The sequence below is a fragment of the Dicentrarchus labrax genome, unplaced genomic scaffold (assembly GCF_905237075.1).
Source record: "Dicentrarchus labrax unplaced genomic scaffold, dlabrax2021, whole genome shotgun sequence".
In the NCBI taxonomy this organism is placed as follows: Eukaryota; Metazoa; Chordata; class Actinopteri; family Moronidae; genus Dicentrarchus; species Dicentrarchus labrax.
Window position 1 is genome coordinate 12,080,783 of NW_026136701.1, and position 15,009 is coordinate 12,095,791.

Consider the following 15,009-nt stretch of genomic DNA (forward strand, 5'->3'; position numbering starts at 1 on the left):
AGCTGCTCATTTCTGCTCTTAACTGCAAAACCTGAGCACTGTATAGAACATGGTGAATACCAGATGATTAATATCACAGTTGAGGGTACCCAGAATAGCAGCAGTATGATTTTTTTTATTCTCCCTGCCCTCTGCTGTCTGCAGCGCTCCATCGATGACAAGTTCCGCTGTGTGGAGGAGCGTGAGGGCCAGGTGAGGAGGCTGCAGCTGGCCCTCAGGGAGAAGGAACGAGACCTGGAGAGACTCCGCTGCATCCTGTCCGGCAATGAGGAGACCATTACGGTTTGTCCATTGGACACAGTGCAAACACATTAAACCCGCCAGCTTGTACAAGTTGTAGATTATCTTTTGGAATCCTTATATAGTGACTATGCATTTCTTTGCTTCCAACATACCATTTTACAAAGCTAAAATTTTTAAACAAACCCGAACCACTCTGATTTGGTAACAGCTGGTGGGTATTTTGTGAATGTTTGAGACATATATGAGTTTCTTTTCATGATTATGTGTTTCTTTTTGTCTGATTACATCTGTGATTGTGACCATCAGAGTCTGGACGCCTTGGTGCGCGGTAAAGAGCTGGAGCTGGAGCAGGCGGCAGAGGCCTACAGGAACCTCCAGTGGCTGAAGCAGCAGAGTGAGGAAAAGGAGAGAAACACTCTGAGAGAGAAAGACACCATCATCAGCCAGCTACAGGCAGCTCTACAGACACGCAGCCAGGAGACACAGGTGACACACACACATTGATTTATGCCTTTTGTTGTCATGGCTTCAAATTGTTTGCTGTGTCATTTTAAAAGCTTTGTAAAAACGGTGCATGTAGACAAACCTGTGCTACTTGTTTTCATAAATACAAATACAACAGGTGTGCTGACACAGCCTTTTCTGTGTGTGTGTGTGTGTGTGTGTGTGTGTGTGTGTGTGTGTGTGTGTGTGTGTGTGTGTGTGTGTGTGTGTGTGTGTGTGTGTGTGTGTGTGTGTGTGTGTGTGTGTGCAGGATCTGACTGCCGCCCTCGTTGCCAGAGTCCAGGCTGGTCCCACCGAAGTCGTAGAGGAGCTGAAGGCCCGGCTGGCGCTGAAAGAGAAACTCTTCCAGGAGCTGCTGTCAGACCGTAGCCGCCAGTCTAATGAACACCAAGCACAAGTCCAGGACATGCTCAACACCCTGAGCTCCAAAGACCAGTATCTGCAGGTAGGCCCTGTTGCTGGTATGATAGTGGAACTGATAGATTGAGCACAACAAAAACAAGCTTAAATCTCTTCACTCTTCCTCTCTCAGGACTACTCCTACAGGCTCTCTCTTGTGATTAGCGAGCAGACCAGCCAGCTGCAAGAGCTCCGCAGACAGCTCTCATTAAGAGAGCAGGAACTGTGCGAGCTGAACTGGGACAAGGAGAAAGAGATGGGAGGAGAGACGGAGCATCTGCGCGGTCTACTCAAAGAGAAAGAAGCCTTTATTAAGGTACCTGTGTGCATTTCCCTTGGCTTTCTCCTTTGCTCTTTTCCTCATGTACAACTGATCTTCACAGTTTTCTTTGTTTTTCAGGAACTGATGCATGGCCAGGAAGAGGCGATGCAGCCCTCCTCTAAGGAGAGTGAGGCGGAGATGAAGACTCTCCAAGAGGAGTTGCAGCTGGTAATGAAGAAGGAGATAGAAGCTCAGGTATCTGTGTGGACCTTGTGATGCATAAAAATAATCCTTGTGTTTTTTTTTATCTCACAAGTCTTTTTCTGTGCCCTGCAGAAGGAGCTCTCTGCTCTGCGTTTGTCTTTGGCTCACCAGCAGGCCGCACGAGTGGACACTAAGGACAGCTCTGATCATCAAGTAGGATTTTGCTTCGTTCTCAGTCAGTTAGACAGTGTTTGGCTGTTTGTACTGCTGAAGATTTGTGTATTTATTATGTCTTCTTCCTCCTCAACCCTGCCTGCCGTTCTGATCTAGTGTGTGCTGGAACAGCTTGTGTCAGAGTACAACAAGCTCAACGATGCCCTGAGGGCGGAGAAGCGATTATACCAAAATCTTGTGCACATTCACAGCAAGAGTGACAGGTAGGGAAGCTACACCCAGGTCTTGTGACACGCCAAGATTCCTGTCAAAGTTTTTTTTGCTTTTGCTCTAAAACCATTTTTTCCTCTTCCACAGCTCAGAGAAGATCCAGACACTCCACACTGAGCTAGATTCGGTTCAGGCACTCCGCAGACAGCTGGAGGAAGTCCTGGCCAGGACCCGTAACATGGCCCTGGTGCTGGAAAGGGCAGCTAAAAGGCAGCCTGATTTTGGAGGTGGGGATGGGCAGGGGCCAGCCTCCATGGCTGCGGGGGGCACTGTCACTAATGCTCCGTGATGTTCTGTCTGACCACAGCACTGTTGAGTGACACTTAATGTGAGACGGAGCTACCTGTAGCCACTGATGGTCAGTTTTATGAAAGAAAATGTGGTCCTAAAAGATCAGATAAATTCTTCTCTTAAGTGTGAAAAAAATCTAAATCTGACCATCAATCTTCAGGCAACTTCGTCCAGATAGCACAAGCACTACTCACAGTAGCGGAAGCCTGTTCAGTTTAACCTCTATGGTATGAAGTGGCAACGTGCAACCCAGAGTCTTATTTATGAATATATTTTGTGAGTGTGGTGTGAATATGTTTTTACATTGTTTTTTGAAATACTGCCTGTGTATTGCTTTGCAGTGCAATTGTTCTGTATTGCCATTTCTATGTATTGTCTCTCACCAGTGTCACTCTTCCAGCCTTACTGTCACAGTGAAGTTAACGTCTTGTGGAGAATCTCAAGCTCATGCCTTACAGTGAAACGTCTCACCATCCATCATTTGTTTTATATCATCTGTTTGTGAACAGGATGTGCACACTTAACAAGGCCCAAGATACAAACTCCAAAAAAAGGATGGCCATGTAGTTTCCTTTACTTCAACTTAACCTCGGACTGCTATCCTGCACAGTTTTATAACATAAACATGCTCTGCACTAGTTGCATTTTAGTAAATATGCATGAAACATAAGGTCAGCCTCTTTAGATAGAAGGTGGTAGGTGTGAGCTGAATACTTTAAAAAGTAACATTATGGTAATTTAATATATGTGTTTTTAACTTGACTCTTAACTTAATCTGCGTGTTGGATTTATGTTCAGCTTTGTAGCAAGGAAGCAGGAAAATATAATATCAAATAATTATACTGTCTGCGCTGTGCTCTCTATAAATCACATGAGATGTGAATGCCAGAAATAATACTTTCCCATTAAGTATTTATATTAGTAGAGAACATTTTCTTGGGATTTTGTGCCCTGATCTCTCATCTAGTCTCAGAGATGGAATCCTTGTCAACACTTCTTTTTGTATTTTAAATGCAACAAAAAATAAAAATGTGCTCGCTTTTTGTCAAAAGCACTTCTGGTTGTTGTGTATAATTGGGAATTTGTCTTAAGAATATCCCAAACCTGAAATCCCTCACCCGGTCCTTGATATACCTTCCTTATTTTCCCCGGAGATCAACCCACAGTGCGCTTTATGCATCTGAACAATTCCTTCAGAGTGGAAAGACTTCCATCCTCAGTCTCCCTGTACTTGTTCTTCTTATGCAATTTTATAACCACAAGAACACACGTTATTAATTTGTCACAAATTTAAATATGGTCAAAAACATCTGAAGATTTCTGTAGATAATTCTGTTTATGAACAGCCACATGGAGCTATAATGTGGGTTACCAGACGTATCCAGTCCAAATGAGTGTTTTTTTCTTCATGTTCTCCCTCATGCATGAGATTGTGGCATGGTTGTCATGTTTGCATGGCTGTTCTGCTGTAATGCCCACTTAGATACTCACTACACTAAAATTCTAAATAAGGTAAATAAAGGAAGCTCATGTGAGCCCTTTTATTCAACCTCTCTACATGAAATGTACGTTTAGACTACAAACCAGCAACAAACACGGTCTCTACATGTTCCCAGTATGAGAGTGGTGACAATATGTAGTCCCACAGTGTGTAAACAGGGCCCCACATTCAGTCAGTTCAGCTTACAGAGCACATTGTTCAATCAATAATAACCCAGCAGTTTCACTCAATGACTTTCCTGCCCTGTCACTAGCAGCACAAAGACATTTAGTACCTTTTACTTTCATTATTGTTTTAGGGTGGAGACATTTGTGGTAATTAACTGCCTTTGAACTGATTATGAAATAACCCCATAATAACTCCCATGCACTGAGCAACTATAGATACACACATATGCACCTGTGATTCACATCTAGCACTACACACTATATGTGAAGAATGTTATGTGTGTGTATAATTAGGGCCTATTATGTAAAACTATTTTACTTTGAAATTCCTGCCAGTCACTTTCCACTGAGCTTCAGTTTCCTGGCAACATACTGCTGTGTGTGTGTGTGTGTGTGTGTGTGTGTGTGTGTGTGTGTGTGTGTGTGTGTGTGTGTGTGTGTGTGTGGAATACTTTAATAATACAGAACAAAGAAATGCCGCATACATATTCAGTTTTGGCCCAAATCTATTTTTCATGTGAGTGTGACTATAACTCAAAGTCAAAATCCATCACATTTGTCTCAGTTTAAGGTTTTTCTCGTGAACACACACATTCTCTACTGTACTGGGTTGCACTGCCTTGAGTGTGCTTTTGGCTGGCTGCTGCAACGTGTGACATAACATTTCCCCCTTAGTCCCATGACTTCCAAAGTCGTGATTCATTGTCCAGACAGAGTTCTGGAAAGAATGGGATAGAGAGTGGATGCTAAAGAGGGAGAGACCTAAAAAAAATTATAGAATAAGAAGAATAACAGAAGATTAAGAAATAAACAAAAGGGGAAAAAGCAAGTGCATATTGTCCTTATATGGTTGTTGTGTTTCCAGAGCTCAGCACAGAGGAAGAGGAGGAGGGAGACGATGAAGACGGCAGCAGTGATGAGTTCACAGACAGCATAGAGGAGGATGATGACAAAGTGTCGACCAGAAGTTTGGCTTCCATTCAGGTAAAATTCTTCTGTTTACATTTCACCGTTAAATCCCTTTAAATTGAGGCAGTTTGTAACCACTGATTTATGGATCTTTTACTAATTTAAACATTTACCTAATACCATGACTGAAACAGAAATAACAATAATAAACACCATTGTTTTTCTGACTTCTCTGAAGGCTTGTGGACGTGAGGGTGTTCCCGGAGCGCCGGTGAGGGGGGTAGCGTCCCAGAGATCTGATGTAAAGCAGCTTGAGGAAGCAAAAAAGACACTTGAAGGTCATCTTGAAGAAATAAAGTTACAACTGGAGAGGGATGGATACACCTCTGTGGGTCAGATGAGGTACATATTTGTCTCAGAGATCCTCAGGAAACTTTATGTTTTGGCTGTGGTATAGTTGATGTTGGCTTCTGAGAGAGGTTTCAACCTTGACAGTTGAGTTATGAATTATGTCTAATTTGGCGTTGTGGTTAATTTTCCTGCCAGGAGTGCACTGCAGAGGTTGCAGCAGGAGAACCAGGCTCTGAAAGAATGCCATGGACGAACTGGAGTTGTGGGACTGAGAGCTAAAACGGAGGAGAATCACAGGGGTCTGATCCAGGAAGAAGAAGAAGAGGAGGAGGAGGAGGAGGAGGAGGAGGAAGAAGAAGAGGAAGATATTGAGGAAGAAGAGGAAGATATTGAGGTAGAAGATGAAGAGGAGGAAACATCTCCAGTGTCTGTGGGGAAGCGAGGTCCTCCATGTGTTAGTCTGAGTGAGGAGCGAGGAAAGAGGCGATGCACAAGGCCTCTGATGTCCCATCATCACACACACCAGCCTGAGACGGTAACACTCTTTTGCACATTTGAACAGTTTGTAACTGTCTCTCAGATAATTTATGAAGCTGCTGCAAATCTATTACAGTCATTTTTACTGTTATTAAACACTTGAATATTAACCAGAACTCTGATTAAATACAACAACAATATGAACTAGTTGTATGAACTGTTATAGTGAATATAATAATTCTTAATACATTTATTGTTGGGTTAGTGTGATAGATTGTATGAGAGCCATGTTTTTTTCAATATGGTCATTTTACTGTGAAAAAAAGATGCAAAATGTGAGAAAATTAAATACATGGTGGTGGAAAAATGCACAAATCATGTACTTAAGTTAAAGTGCCAAATACAACAGCTGGATGGAAAAATAAAAAGTCCTAATCAAGTAGTAGTAGGTGCTATGGGTGTTTTAAGCTCATCATATATTTGTAATGTGAAACTATATTGGAAAAGAGCTGCAGTTGGAAAAGAAATGTAGCAAAAGTGCCTTTATACCTCTGTGAATGAAGCAAACTCTCTGCTGGTTACAAAGCAGATTTCAGCAAGCTGTGCTGGAACAGCTTTGCCTCCAGGCCCTGCCCTCCTTTGCGCACAGACTTCTCTTTGCCGGGCCCTCCGTTTACTGTCTCTATGTACGGGTGTTTTGTTCTTTTTTAGTCCTGTGGTTGTTTATATGAGTAATGGAGTCCTCACTTTGCTGCTGCAGGAGGTGGAGCCTGCTGTTGGAAGCAGAGAGGTGGGAGAGCTCTGGCAGGATATAGAGGAGGGTCTCCGTGAGCAGGCAGCCCGTCTTAGCTCTGATCTGGCTCTGAGCCACCAGGAGAACAGAGAGCTCCAGGAGAGGCTGATGGTGTCTGAGGCCACAGTCCATGCTCAGGCTGAACAACTGAAGGACTACAGAGACCTGCTAAGTGAGTCACACTGAGGAAGATGTATGAAGGAATGCAGACATGTTATTAGAGATGTATAAGAACTAAAATGTGTTCAAAAACCTTCATCAAACACTAATTAGCGTGTAAGATTAAAGTAACTTCCTTTTGATGTTCCTGCAGCAGAGACATCGGTCCAGCAGGCCAGTAAGCAGGTGCAGGTGGATCTCCAGGATCTGGGTTATGAGACTTGTGGTCGCAGTGAGAACGAAGCTGAGAGAGAAGACGCCAGCAGCCCAGGTGACAAAGAAACCACACTTCTCTCAAACTATAACAGCCCAAATGTTTTTCCTCTCCTGTAAAAAAAACCCTGACTAATCCTCATTAATCCTGCATCAATATGTCTCTTTCATCCACCCCTCATTCAGAGTTCGACGACCTGGAGATGTGCACGTCGCTGTCCAATCAACAGGACTATGAGGGTGGTAACTGGTACGCTGGTAACTGCAGCAGTAACAGAGGTGCTTATGAAATGGGGGATGAGTCATCCTCTCTCCAGCATCTGGTCCAGGATCTCCGCTCACAGCTGACCCGCTGCCACAAGGTGATCCGTGGGCTGCAGCTGCGTGTCCGCTCCCTGTCTAACACCAGCGACTATGCCTCCAGCCTGGAGCGCACCCCACGCAAGGTGATGTAACATTTATCAGATAATCTACATCACTGACTGGTCTTTTAGGCTCATTTTGGTTTCATAACGATGCCCTTTGTAATGTTGTAATGTTTTTGCTCGATTTCTAGGTAAACTGGGCCTTCGAGACGTCACCAGCCCCGAGCGGTGTAGAAGAGGATGAAGGCTGGGTGTCTGACACCCAAGGGATTCGCTCAGGGTCCAAGCCCAGCAGGGAACTGCAAGAGCTGATGGCACGAGTTGCGTCACTGGAGGCCCAACTGAAGAGCTCCAGACAGGAGGGCAAAGGCCAAGCCGAAGAGGGGAAATGTGCCACCTGGCCTGGGTGAGTGAACAGAGACAGAGAGACCATGGTAAAAGGGGAAGGGCCTAGTAAGGGTTAGCTGTTACTCCTGGTGCCTCTATTGTCCTTGTGTAGCCTGAGGCACATTGATTTTATCAAGAATCAGTTAACAGATGTAGTCATATGAGCCCTCAATGTGCTAAAAACATCTCTCTTAATATTGTGGTTGCTTGTGTCCCTCTGGCCATTGCTCTTCCTCCCTTTACAGGAAGTACAACTCTCTGATCCAGACACAAGCTCGTGAGTTGTCCCACCTGAGGCAGAGGATGAGAGAGGGGCAAGGAGTCTGCCATATCCTCACCCAGCACCTGGGTGATACCACCAAGGTACTGCGAACCCTTTTGCACTAATTAAATGATTAATTAAACCAATCTTTTTTCTACATATACAGTATGAACCAGATGAGTGATACATTTTCAATATTCTCAAACTTACAGGCCTTTGAGGAGCTGCTGCGTGCCAATGATATTGATTACTACATGGGTCAGAGCTTTAGAGAGCAGTTGGCACAGAACACTGCACTGGCTCAAAGAGTGGTCACCAAGATCAGTGGACGTAAGGAACATCTTCCTTTCTCTTCCATCTCACAGAAAGACTGTTCATGTTTTAAAGTTTCCCTTTTCATACCCAGATTGTCATTTCTAACAGTGTCTACCCTTTCCTATGTTCTTTCTTTCCTGTTTTATTTACAAAGGCGACCGTGCAGAGAGCCATAATGACAAGACAGGCCATGAGTTGCTTGCCCTACGGTGAGTCAGCTTAATTATATTCACATGTGCGCATATGTATATGTGACAACTTAAAGTAGACCTATATACATGTACCTTTAATCATTTAAAAGATGAGATGTGCATAATGCACTATAGCTGGCTGCACACATGAACATGCATGACAGGTGAGCTTTTACCACCTTTGTGTTGAGAGATCAAGTTATAGACCCACATATGAATCATAATGTAGCTCATGATTCAACGTATTTAATTCTGCTTATATCTCCTTGTGTACACCTGGAAAGTTCTTACTTTTCCGCCTGTGTAATCATTTGATAGGATTTCATAATCACCATCAAAACCAATTTCTAAACCTCTAAACCTTGGAGCAACAGTCTGTAATATCACCTACGGCCCTGAGATCTGTGGACCTCCCTTGAAGTTATTAGCTTACTTTGTAGAGCTCTTACTTTGCCCTAGTGATTAGTTTACTGTGTCATGTGACACAATTCGGCACACATTGCTCCTTATGGTGGAGTAGAGACAGAAGGTGGCTGTTAATCCACACACAGGCCACAGCATGGAGCCTTTACTCTTAAGTTGCTTTGGGTGAATAGACCTACAGGTGTCCCACCAGCTGGCCTTAAGAGGCTTGCTGGGACTGTGCGATAGTCCTTTTCTGTTGGATCTATACAAAGTCACTTATTTTTGGATGTGCAACAGCGTCTATAACTACTGCGATTTCTCTTTGGAGTTTTTGTTTAAGATTCACTTCCTGAAAACTAATATTATTTAAGAAGTTTTGGTTAAGTGACTAGAATCAGAATAGTACTTTTGGTCTACCCAGCTCAAGTTGTAGTAAATCAAGGACTTGCTTCTTTGGACTGGACGGATGGTATGATGGCTCCTCTCTGGAAATCTATGGTTTCTAAGAACAGCTCCATATACAGGGAGTCTCTGTGGTCTTTTTCTGCGGGTCGTGGTCAAGCAAGAGAGACTGCTTTTTTTAGGATGCTTTTGCATAGCGACGGGGAGTTCATGCTCCAACAGCTGAAACAGTAAGGGAAATATTCATGTAGTTACTTTACATTGGCATATTTACCTTAAATGCTCCATTGTAACAAAAGAAAGAAAAAGCAGTTACTCGTAAATGGTTGCAAATTGGTACACCTACAGCAGATGGTGGGGTTGAAATCACAAAATATTAGTGAAATTGAAGATTTATACTATACTTACTGATTTATACATTGCAGCCTGGATTACATTGATAATACATTTGTTTGAATAACTCAAATTGCACCTGGCTTCTTCCCCCACTTTTGCTAAACACTACTTTCCACTCTTTTAGAACAACAATTATTTATTATCTATTAATCTTCTGAATATTTTTCCAATTTATTGTTTTGTCCTGTACAGTTTCCCACAGGTCAAGGTGAAAGGTGCCTTGAATGTCTTGTTTTGTTCACCCATCAATCCAGAAATCCAAAGCTATTTCATTTACTATTGTATAGGACAGAAAACCATTAAAATAATCGCATTTAAGAAGATGGAACCCGCAAATGTTTGCTTTGCTTAAAGATTGACAAAAAAGCTCTGTTGTGAATGTTAAACAGCTATTAGTAGCCTACTTTAGACCTTTTTCACTGATAGCTATCACTTGAGAATGTAATGATGAATGAATGTACTGATTCTCTTGTGTGCACATGTAGGCTGAGTAAGGAGCTTCAGCAGAAAGATAAGATCATCGAGTCCCTCCACACCAAGTTGCAGCAGCGCCCGGAGACCCCGTCCAGCTGCCATGCTCTCTCTGAGACCACCGACCAATCAGACAGAACCTCCCTGGTGTCCGATGAGTACAGAACCAATGAAGACTTGGAGCTGTGCTCTGATATAGACAGCAGAGAATACCAGGAGGAGCACCGGCTGCAGCAGCCAGGACATGGATCAGAACAAGACGGTATAAAGTTTATTCATATGCTAACCTCTTGTCTGTGAAATGCCTATTCTATCCTTTCACTTTCCATTCCCCTCCTCCTTTAGTCCGCCCATCTATCCCTCCACTTCATGGCTTCCTCAAGTCCTCCAGCAGCTGTCCCAACATGCTTTGCTCAGGCCCTGTGGGTCAGTCCTCCAGAGGTACGGGACTCACAGCTGGCTATGACTTTTGAAGTACCCACATTTTTTGTTCCTCCTCCTCCTTCATGTTCTGTATGTGTCACTTCCTGTCATTCTCCTCCAGCCCTTTTCAGTGAGCCTGTCACCTACTCCCTCTCTGTCCCCTCTGGCCCTGATGTCTGGGGTGTGGGAGTCACTTCTGAACCCCAGCCCAGGGCCCTGTCTGTGATCGCTGTTCGCCCAGAGCTGGACACGCTGTACAAACAGAGGAATGAGCACAACAGGGGTGAGGGGTCAGGGGGTGTGTGTGCAATGAGTAAAACACAGACATCTCACTCGTAGATCAAATTCCTATTGTCCTGTGTGTGTCATGTTTCACACACTTTTTTCATACTCTTTTGTATGTATGTGTGTGTGTGTGTGTGTGTGTGTGTGTGTGTGTGTGTGTGTGTGTGTGTGTGTGTGTGTTTATGGTCACAGGTTTTGCAGTCCACCATGACAAGGCTCTGTTCACTCTCTCACCTGCCCACAACCAGCACAACCTCTCCAGCTATAGCCAGCTACCCCATCATGCCTTTCAACAGTATCAGCTGGGTGGCATTCCTGAAGGCCACTCGCTGAAGTCTGACTCAGGTCTAGTGACAGGAGGGACTTTGTGGGACATGGAGAACATGGTTCAGCCTGTTGGGAGCTACTCTGGATCACCAGGACACCAGCAGGAGAGCAACCATGCAGGTGTGACTCTATAGTAGTACAAAAAAAAGCTTCTTGATGAGGCTTCAACCTGTGTTCACACCTCCATGTTGGTAATTATAAGCACTCTTAAACAAGCAGCCATAGAAGAGTGAAAAGGTTATTATAATATTATTGTTTATCTCTAGGGGTAAATTTGATAGAGGAGCACCTGCGGGAGGTGAGGTGTCTCCGTCAGCGTCTGGAAGAGTCCATTAGGACTAATGAGAGACTCCGACAGCAGCTGGAAGAGAGGCTGGCCACAACTGGACGTGATGGAGGTAGCTCTCACATCTATCTATCTTTTCTCTCTCTAAGAAATTACATAAAATAACATCTGTTTTTTTTTATCCAGGGGCACCAACAAACATCTACATTCAGGGGCTGGACACAGTCACTCAACTGTCCAATGAGATCAGAGTCCTGAAGGAAGAGAACTTGGGTCTACAGTCACGCCTGCAGGCCAGCACAGGTGCTTCATCTGAAAGCCAGTCAAACTTTGCAGGATTTTTATTCTTGTGGAATATGCATGTTAATCCACCCCTCTTCCATCAGACACATGTGAGGAGGTGGTGCAGCTGCGGGAGGCGGTGTTTACAGCACGTGCACGTCTGAAACAAGCAGAGCTGGAGGCAGAGCAGTGGAAGGAGGAGCTAAGACGACTTCAGGCTCACAGTCAGGAGCAGGGACAGCAGATACACATATTAAGGCAGGAACGGCAGGCCAGTCAGGAGAAAACCAACAGGTTGGTGTGTTTGCTTGAAGTGTGTATATACATGAATTAAACAGTGACTGATATGTCAATAGAAACTGTCTGTGTGGTTACATGTCTGTTCTCTGACTGTAATGTGCTGTATCTGTGTATCCTCAGACTCCAGCATGAGGTGTCTCTACTGCAGCAGCAGCTATGTGAGAGCAGAGAGCTCATCCACTCCCTGCAGAGTGAACTACAAGTGTACGATCGAGTGTGTTCCAGCACAAAGGCCAACAAAGGTCAGTCTGTTCATTGTACACTAACTATGTTTAATAATCTTTTTTTTTTTTTTTAAACTTAATTTAAAGCCACAATGTGTAGGATTTCTTTTGGAAATCCAAACTTTGGCCCCATCTAGTGACTGTGTAAAGGATTGCACATTCATTTTTCTACAAACAAAAACATCAGAACAGTTTGAAAGATGCTATAATTACATGATGATCTCCACATTGACAAACGTGTAAACAAGGTTTTATTGTATTGTTGTGCTGCAATAAAGTCTTACGAACCCCAAAGAGCACCGGAGCAGAAGCATGTCCGGTCAGACTCTCCAGTGATTATGTATTTTGTCTTCAGGCTACCTGTGTGAGCTCCCAGGTCTACCTGTGGAGCTGGGGGAGCTGCTCGGGGAGGTGAGGAGTCTGCGAGCCCAGCTGCAAAACAGCGTCCAGGAGAATAGTGCCCTAAAACAACTGGAGCTCCACAAGCAGCTGGAGCAGAAGCTGGGTGTCGGCTCTCCTCGGACTCCCTCCCTCTCTGCGCTCACTGCCAGCCCTCAGAGAGAAAACTTCTACAGACGACAGCTGCTGCACGGTGAGACAGACGCCTCTAGATATGGCACCGACATTAATACTACACAGAATGTTTGCGATGCTCAGTGTGCTGTGATGTGGTTTGCTGTGTGTCCAAGCCTGGTTTGTGTATCTGTGTGCTCCACAGACCCAGCTCCGTCTCCACCAGTCAGGGACATTGGTCTGTTTAACTGTGGATCTCCCGGTCCTCCCTACTCAGACCTGGACGACAGCCATATTACTACCAATGGTGTGACTTTAACTGCACTGCATGACTGCAGCTTAATCTGTCTTTAATTTTGTGGACTATATTGCTTCGTAACAATAATAACTCCTTGCTTTTAATGTGCATGACAGAAGTCTCTCTCTTGCAATACAGAAAAACACAATCATTTAATCCCTTCAAAAATACATTCTAGCTGTTTTTTCTCCCGCAGACCCTCTTGACCCTCACTCTGAGTTGGAGGGGGAGGCCCCTGACGGATCATTTGCAAACCGTAACGGCCGCCACGCCATCGGCCATGTGGATGACTTCAGTGCTCTTCAGCAGCAGGTCTTAGAGGGCCGGAGCCTTGTCCAGCGCATGGAGGCAACCCTGCAGGCCTGCCTCAGCCCACCGCTGCTGGATGGCGACCAGAAACAGAGCAGTGAGCTGGTGAGAGTCAAAAGGCCAAAAAAATATTGAGACAGTGACAACAAATCATTGAAATAAGGGCTGTAGAGCACAAACATCTAACTGAGCTCTGTATGCAGGTCCTGGACTATGGATGTGTGAAGAGCCTGCTGTCCAACACCAAGACTCTGAGGCAGATCCTGGAGGAGGTGATGTCTCTGCTGAAAATGTTCTGGAGAGCAGCTCTACCCAGCACTGATCCCTCCGTCCAAAACCTTAAGAAGGTTAGTGAAAATAAGAAAAAATATAGGATATCACCAGCCTTAAAAACACTATAATATATATATATGTTAAGCAGAAAGCCGAGCTTCGATAACTAGTGTCACTTTGTGTGTCTGTGTGCGTGTGTAGGAGCAGTGTATGCAGGAGGAGATCTTGTCCCTGAAACTGCGTGTATCAGAGCAGGAGGAGGTTCTTAAGGGGACAATTCAAAGACTGAGGAGCACCAGCCGCACCAAGGAGAGCATGGAGCACTTCATAGTCAACCAGTGTAAGTGTTTCTGTGCATTTGTGTGTGTGAAGGAGAGCGAGAGGTCACGAGAGAGCCGCACAGAGGTTTATCATGGGTGAACAGACTGTGTGGACTTGCAATAACATTAGAAATGTCTTTTTTCTAATTGTTTTTTGCAGTGTCAAGGACTCGTGATGTGCTGAAGAAAGCAAGAACAAATTTAGAGGTAAAGAAGAAATCACTACTTCATATGGACCCTCATTTGTCCAGGATATCACATATAATATAGATTATCTGTGTGCATACTCCATAGATTCACAGTATTATGTGAGTCTTTGGTATTTATGATGTAAATTCATCACTTTTGGCTTTTCTGTCTCACTTGTTCCTACGTCCTGCATTTGTCTCTCCCCTCCTCACCTCTCCTCTCTTCCTTTAAACCCCCCAGAAGAATGAGCTGAGACTTTCCTCTCTAAGCTCCTCCTCTTCCTCTTCTTATGCTGGTAATCGTCTGACATCTTGTGATCTTGCAAATAGGTAGACGTTGTCCCAGACACTGTATTATTATTATTACAGTATATGCCTACTGTAGGTGTAAAAGTAAATGTGATGGTGACTCTGTGGTCTGGGGCAGCTTTTACCTCTGTGTGGATTGGCTTTTTCTAACCATGCTGACATCATTGCTTTACCATCCCGTCTGACAGCGAGCTCCATTCTGATGCTCACCTTTCTGCCTTATTAGAATGTTTAGAAAGAAACATGGGAGATAATGCAGGTGATGCCGTCCCCAAATCTTTGTCCTGAGAAGAAAACAAGTGACCACACACACACACACACACAAACACACACACACACACACACACACACACACACACACACACACAGACAGCCACTTTCTCAATGTAGATGAAGTGATTAAGTGAGGTCTGAAGGATCTGCGTGTGTGTGGTCACCTTGTTTTCACCATGTGACACTGCCAAGACCAGCACCTTTTGGTGCGTGTTCTTAAAATCCCACTACAACTACTCAACGATTGTAAATTACTGTATTTCTAAGTAAAGCTGGTTGAATAGGTGT

General features: G+C 44.3%; 1 protein-coding gene across 5 annotated transcripts in view; it reads left to right on the forward strand.

Annotated features, from left to right (window-relative positions):
• Positions 1-15,009, forward strand: part of LOC127363553 (myomegalin) — a 44,555-nt gene that overhangs the window by 25,305 nt on the left and 4,241 nt on the right. For 2 of the 5 annotated variants that reach the window (XM_051400200.1, XM_051400157.1), the window contains 33 exons: positions 145-282; positions 550-729; positions 998-1,192; positions 1,280-1,462; positions 1,547-1,663; positions 1,745-1,825; positions 1,943-2,049; positions 2,144-2,283; positions 4,881-4,999; positions 5,163-5,326; positions 5,471-5,810; positions 6,513-6,717; positions 6,859-6,975; positions 7,104-7,363; positions 7,474-7,688; positions 7,915-8,032; positions 8,144-8,261; positions 8,401-8,455; positions 10,126-10,373; positions 10,457-10,552; positions 10,656-10,817; positions 11,012-11,266; positions 11,413-11,544; positions 11,619-11,735; positions 11,819-12,008; positions 12,135-12,256; positions 12,594-12,830; positions 12,957-13,058; positions 13,246-13,463; positions 13,562-13,705; positions 13,833-13,971; positions 14,112-14,158; positions 14,381-14,435. In XM_051400200.1, coding sequence (XP_051256160.1) covers positions 145-282; positions 550-729; positions 998-1,192; positions 1,280-1,462; positions 1,547-1,663; positions 1,745-1,825; positions 1,943-2,049; positions 2,144-2,283; positions 4,881-4,999; positions 5,163-5,326; positions 5,471-5,810; positions 6,513-6,717; positions 6,859-6,975; positions 7,104-7,363; positions 7,474-7,688; positions 7,915-8,032; positions 8,144-8,261; positions 8,401-8,455; positions 10,126-10,373; positions 10,457-10,552; positions 10,656-10,817; positions 11,012-11,266; positions 11,413-11,544; positions 11,619-11,735; positions 11,819-12,008; positions 12,135-12,256; positions 12,594-12,830; positions 12,957-13,058; positions 13,246-13,463; positions 13,562-13,705; positions 13,833-13,971; positions 14,112-14,158; positions 14,381-14,435 — 5,116 coding nt within the window. The remainder of the gene's footprint in view (positions 1-144; positions 283-549; positions 730-997; positions 1,193-1,279; positions 1,463-1,546; positions 1,664-1,744; positions 1,826-1,942; positions 2,050-2,143; positions 2,284-4,880; positions 5,000-5,162; positions 5,327-5,470; positions 5,811-6,512; positions 6,718-6,858; positions 6,976-7,103; positions 7,364-7,473; positions 7,689-7,914; positions 8,033-8,143; positions 8,262-8,400; positions 8,456-10,125; positions 10,374-10,456; positions 10,553-10,655; positions 10,818-11,011; positions 11,267-11,412; positions 11,545-11,618; positions 11,736-11,818; positions 12,009-12,134; positions 12,257-12,593; positions 12,831-12,956; positions 13,059-13,245; positions 13,464-13,561; positions 13,706-13,832; positions 13,972-14,111; positions 14,159-14,380; positions 14,436-15,009) is intronic. The other 3 variants (XM_051400178.1, XM_051400167.1, XM_051400189.1) reach the window with 3 other exon arrangements.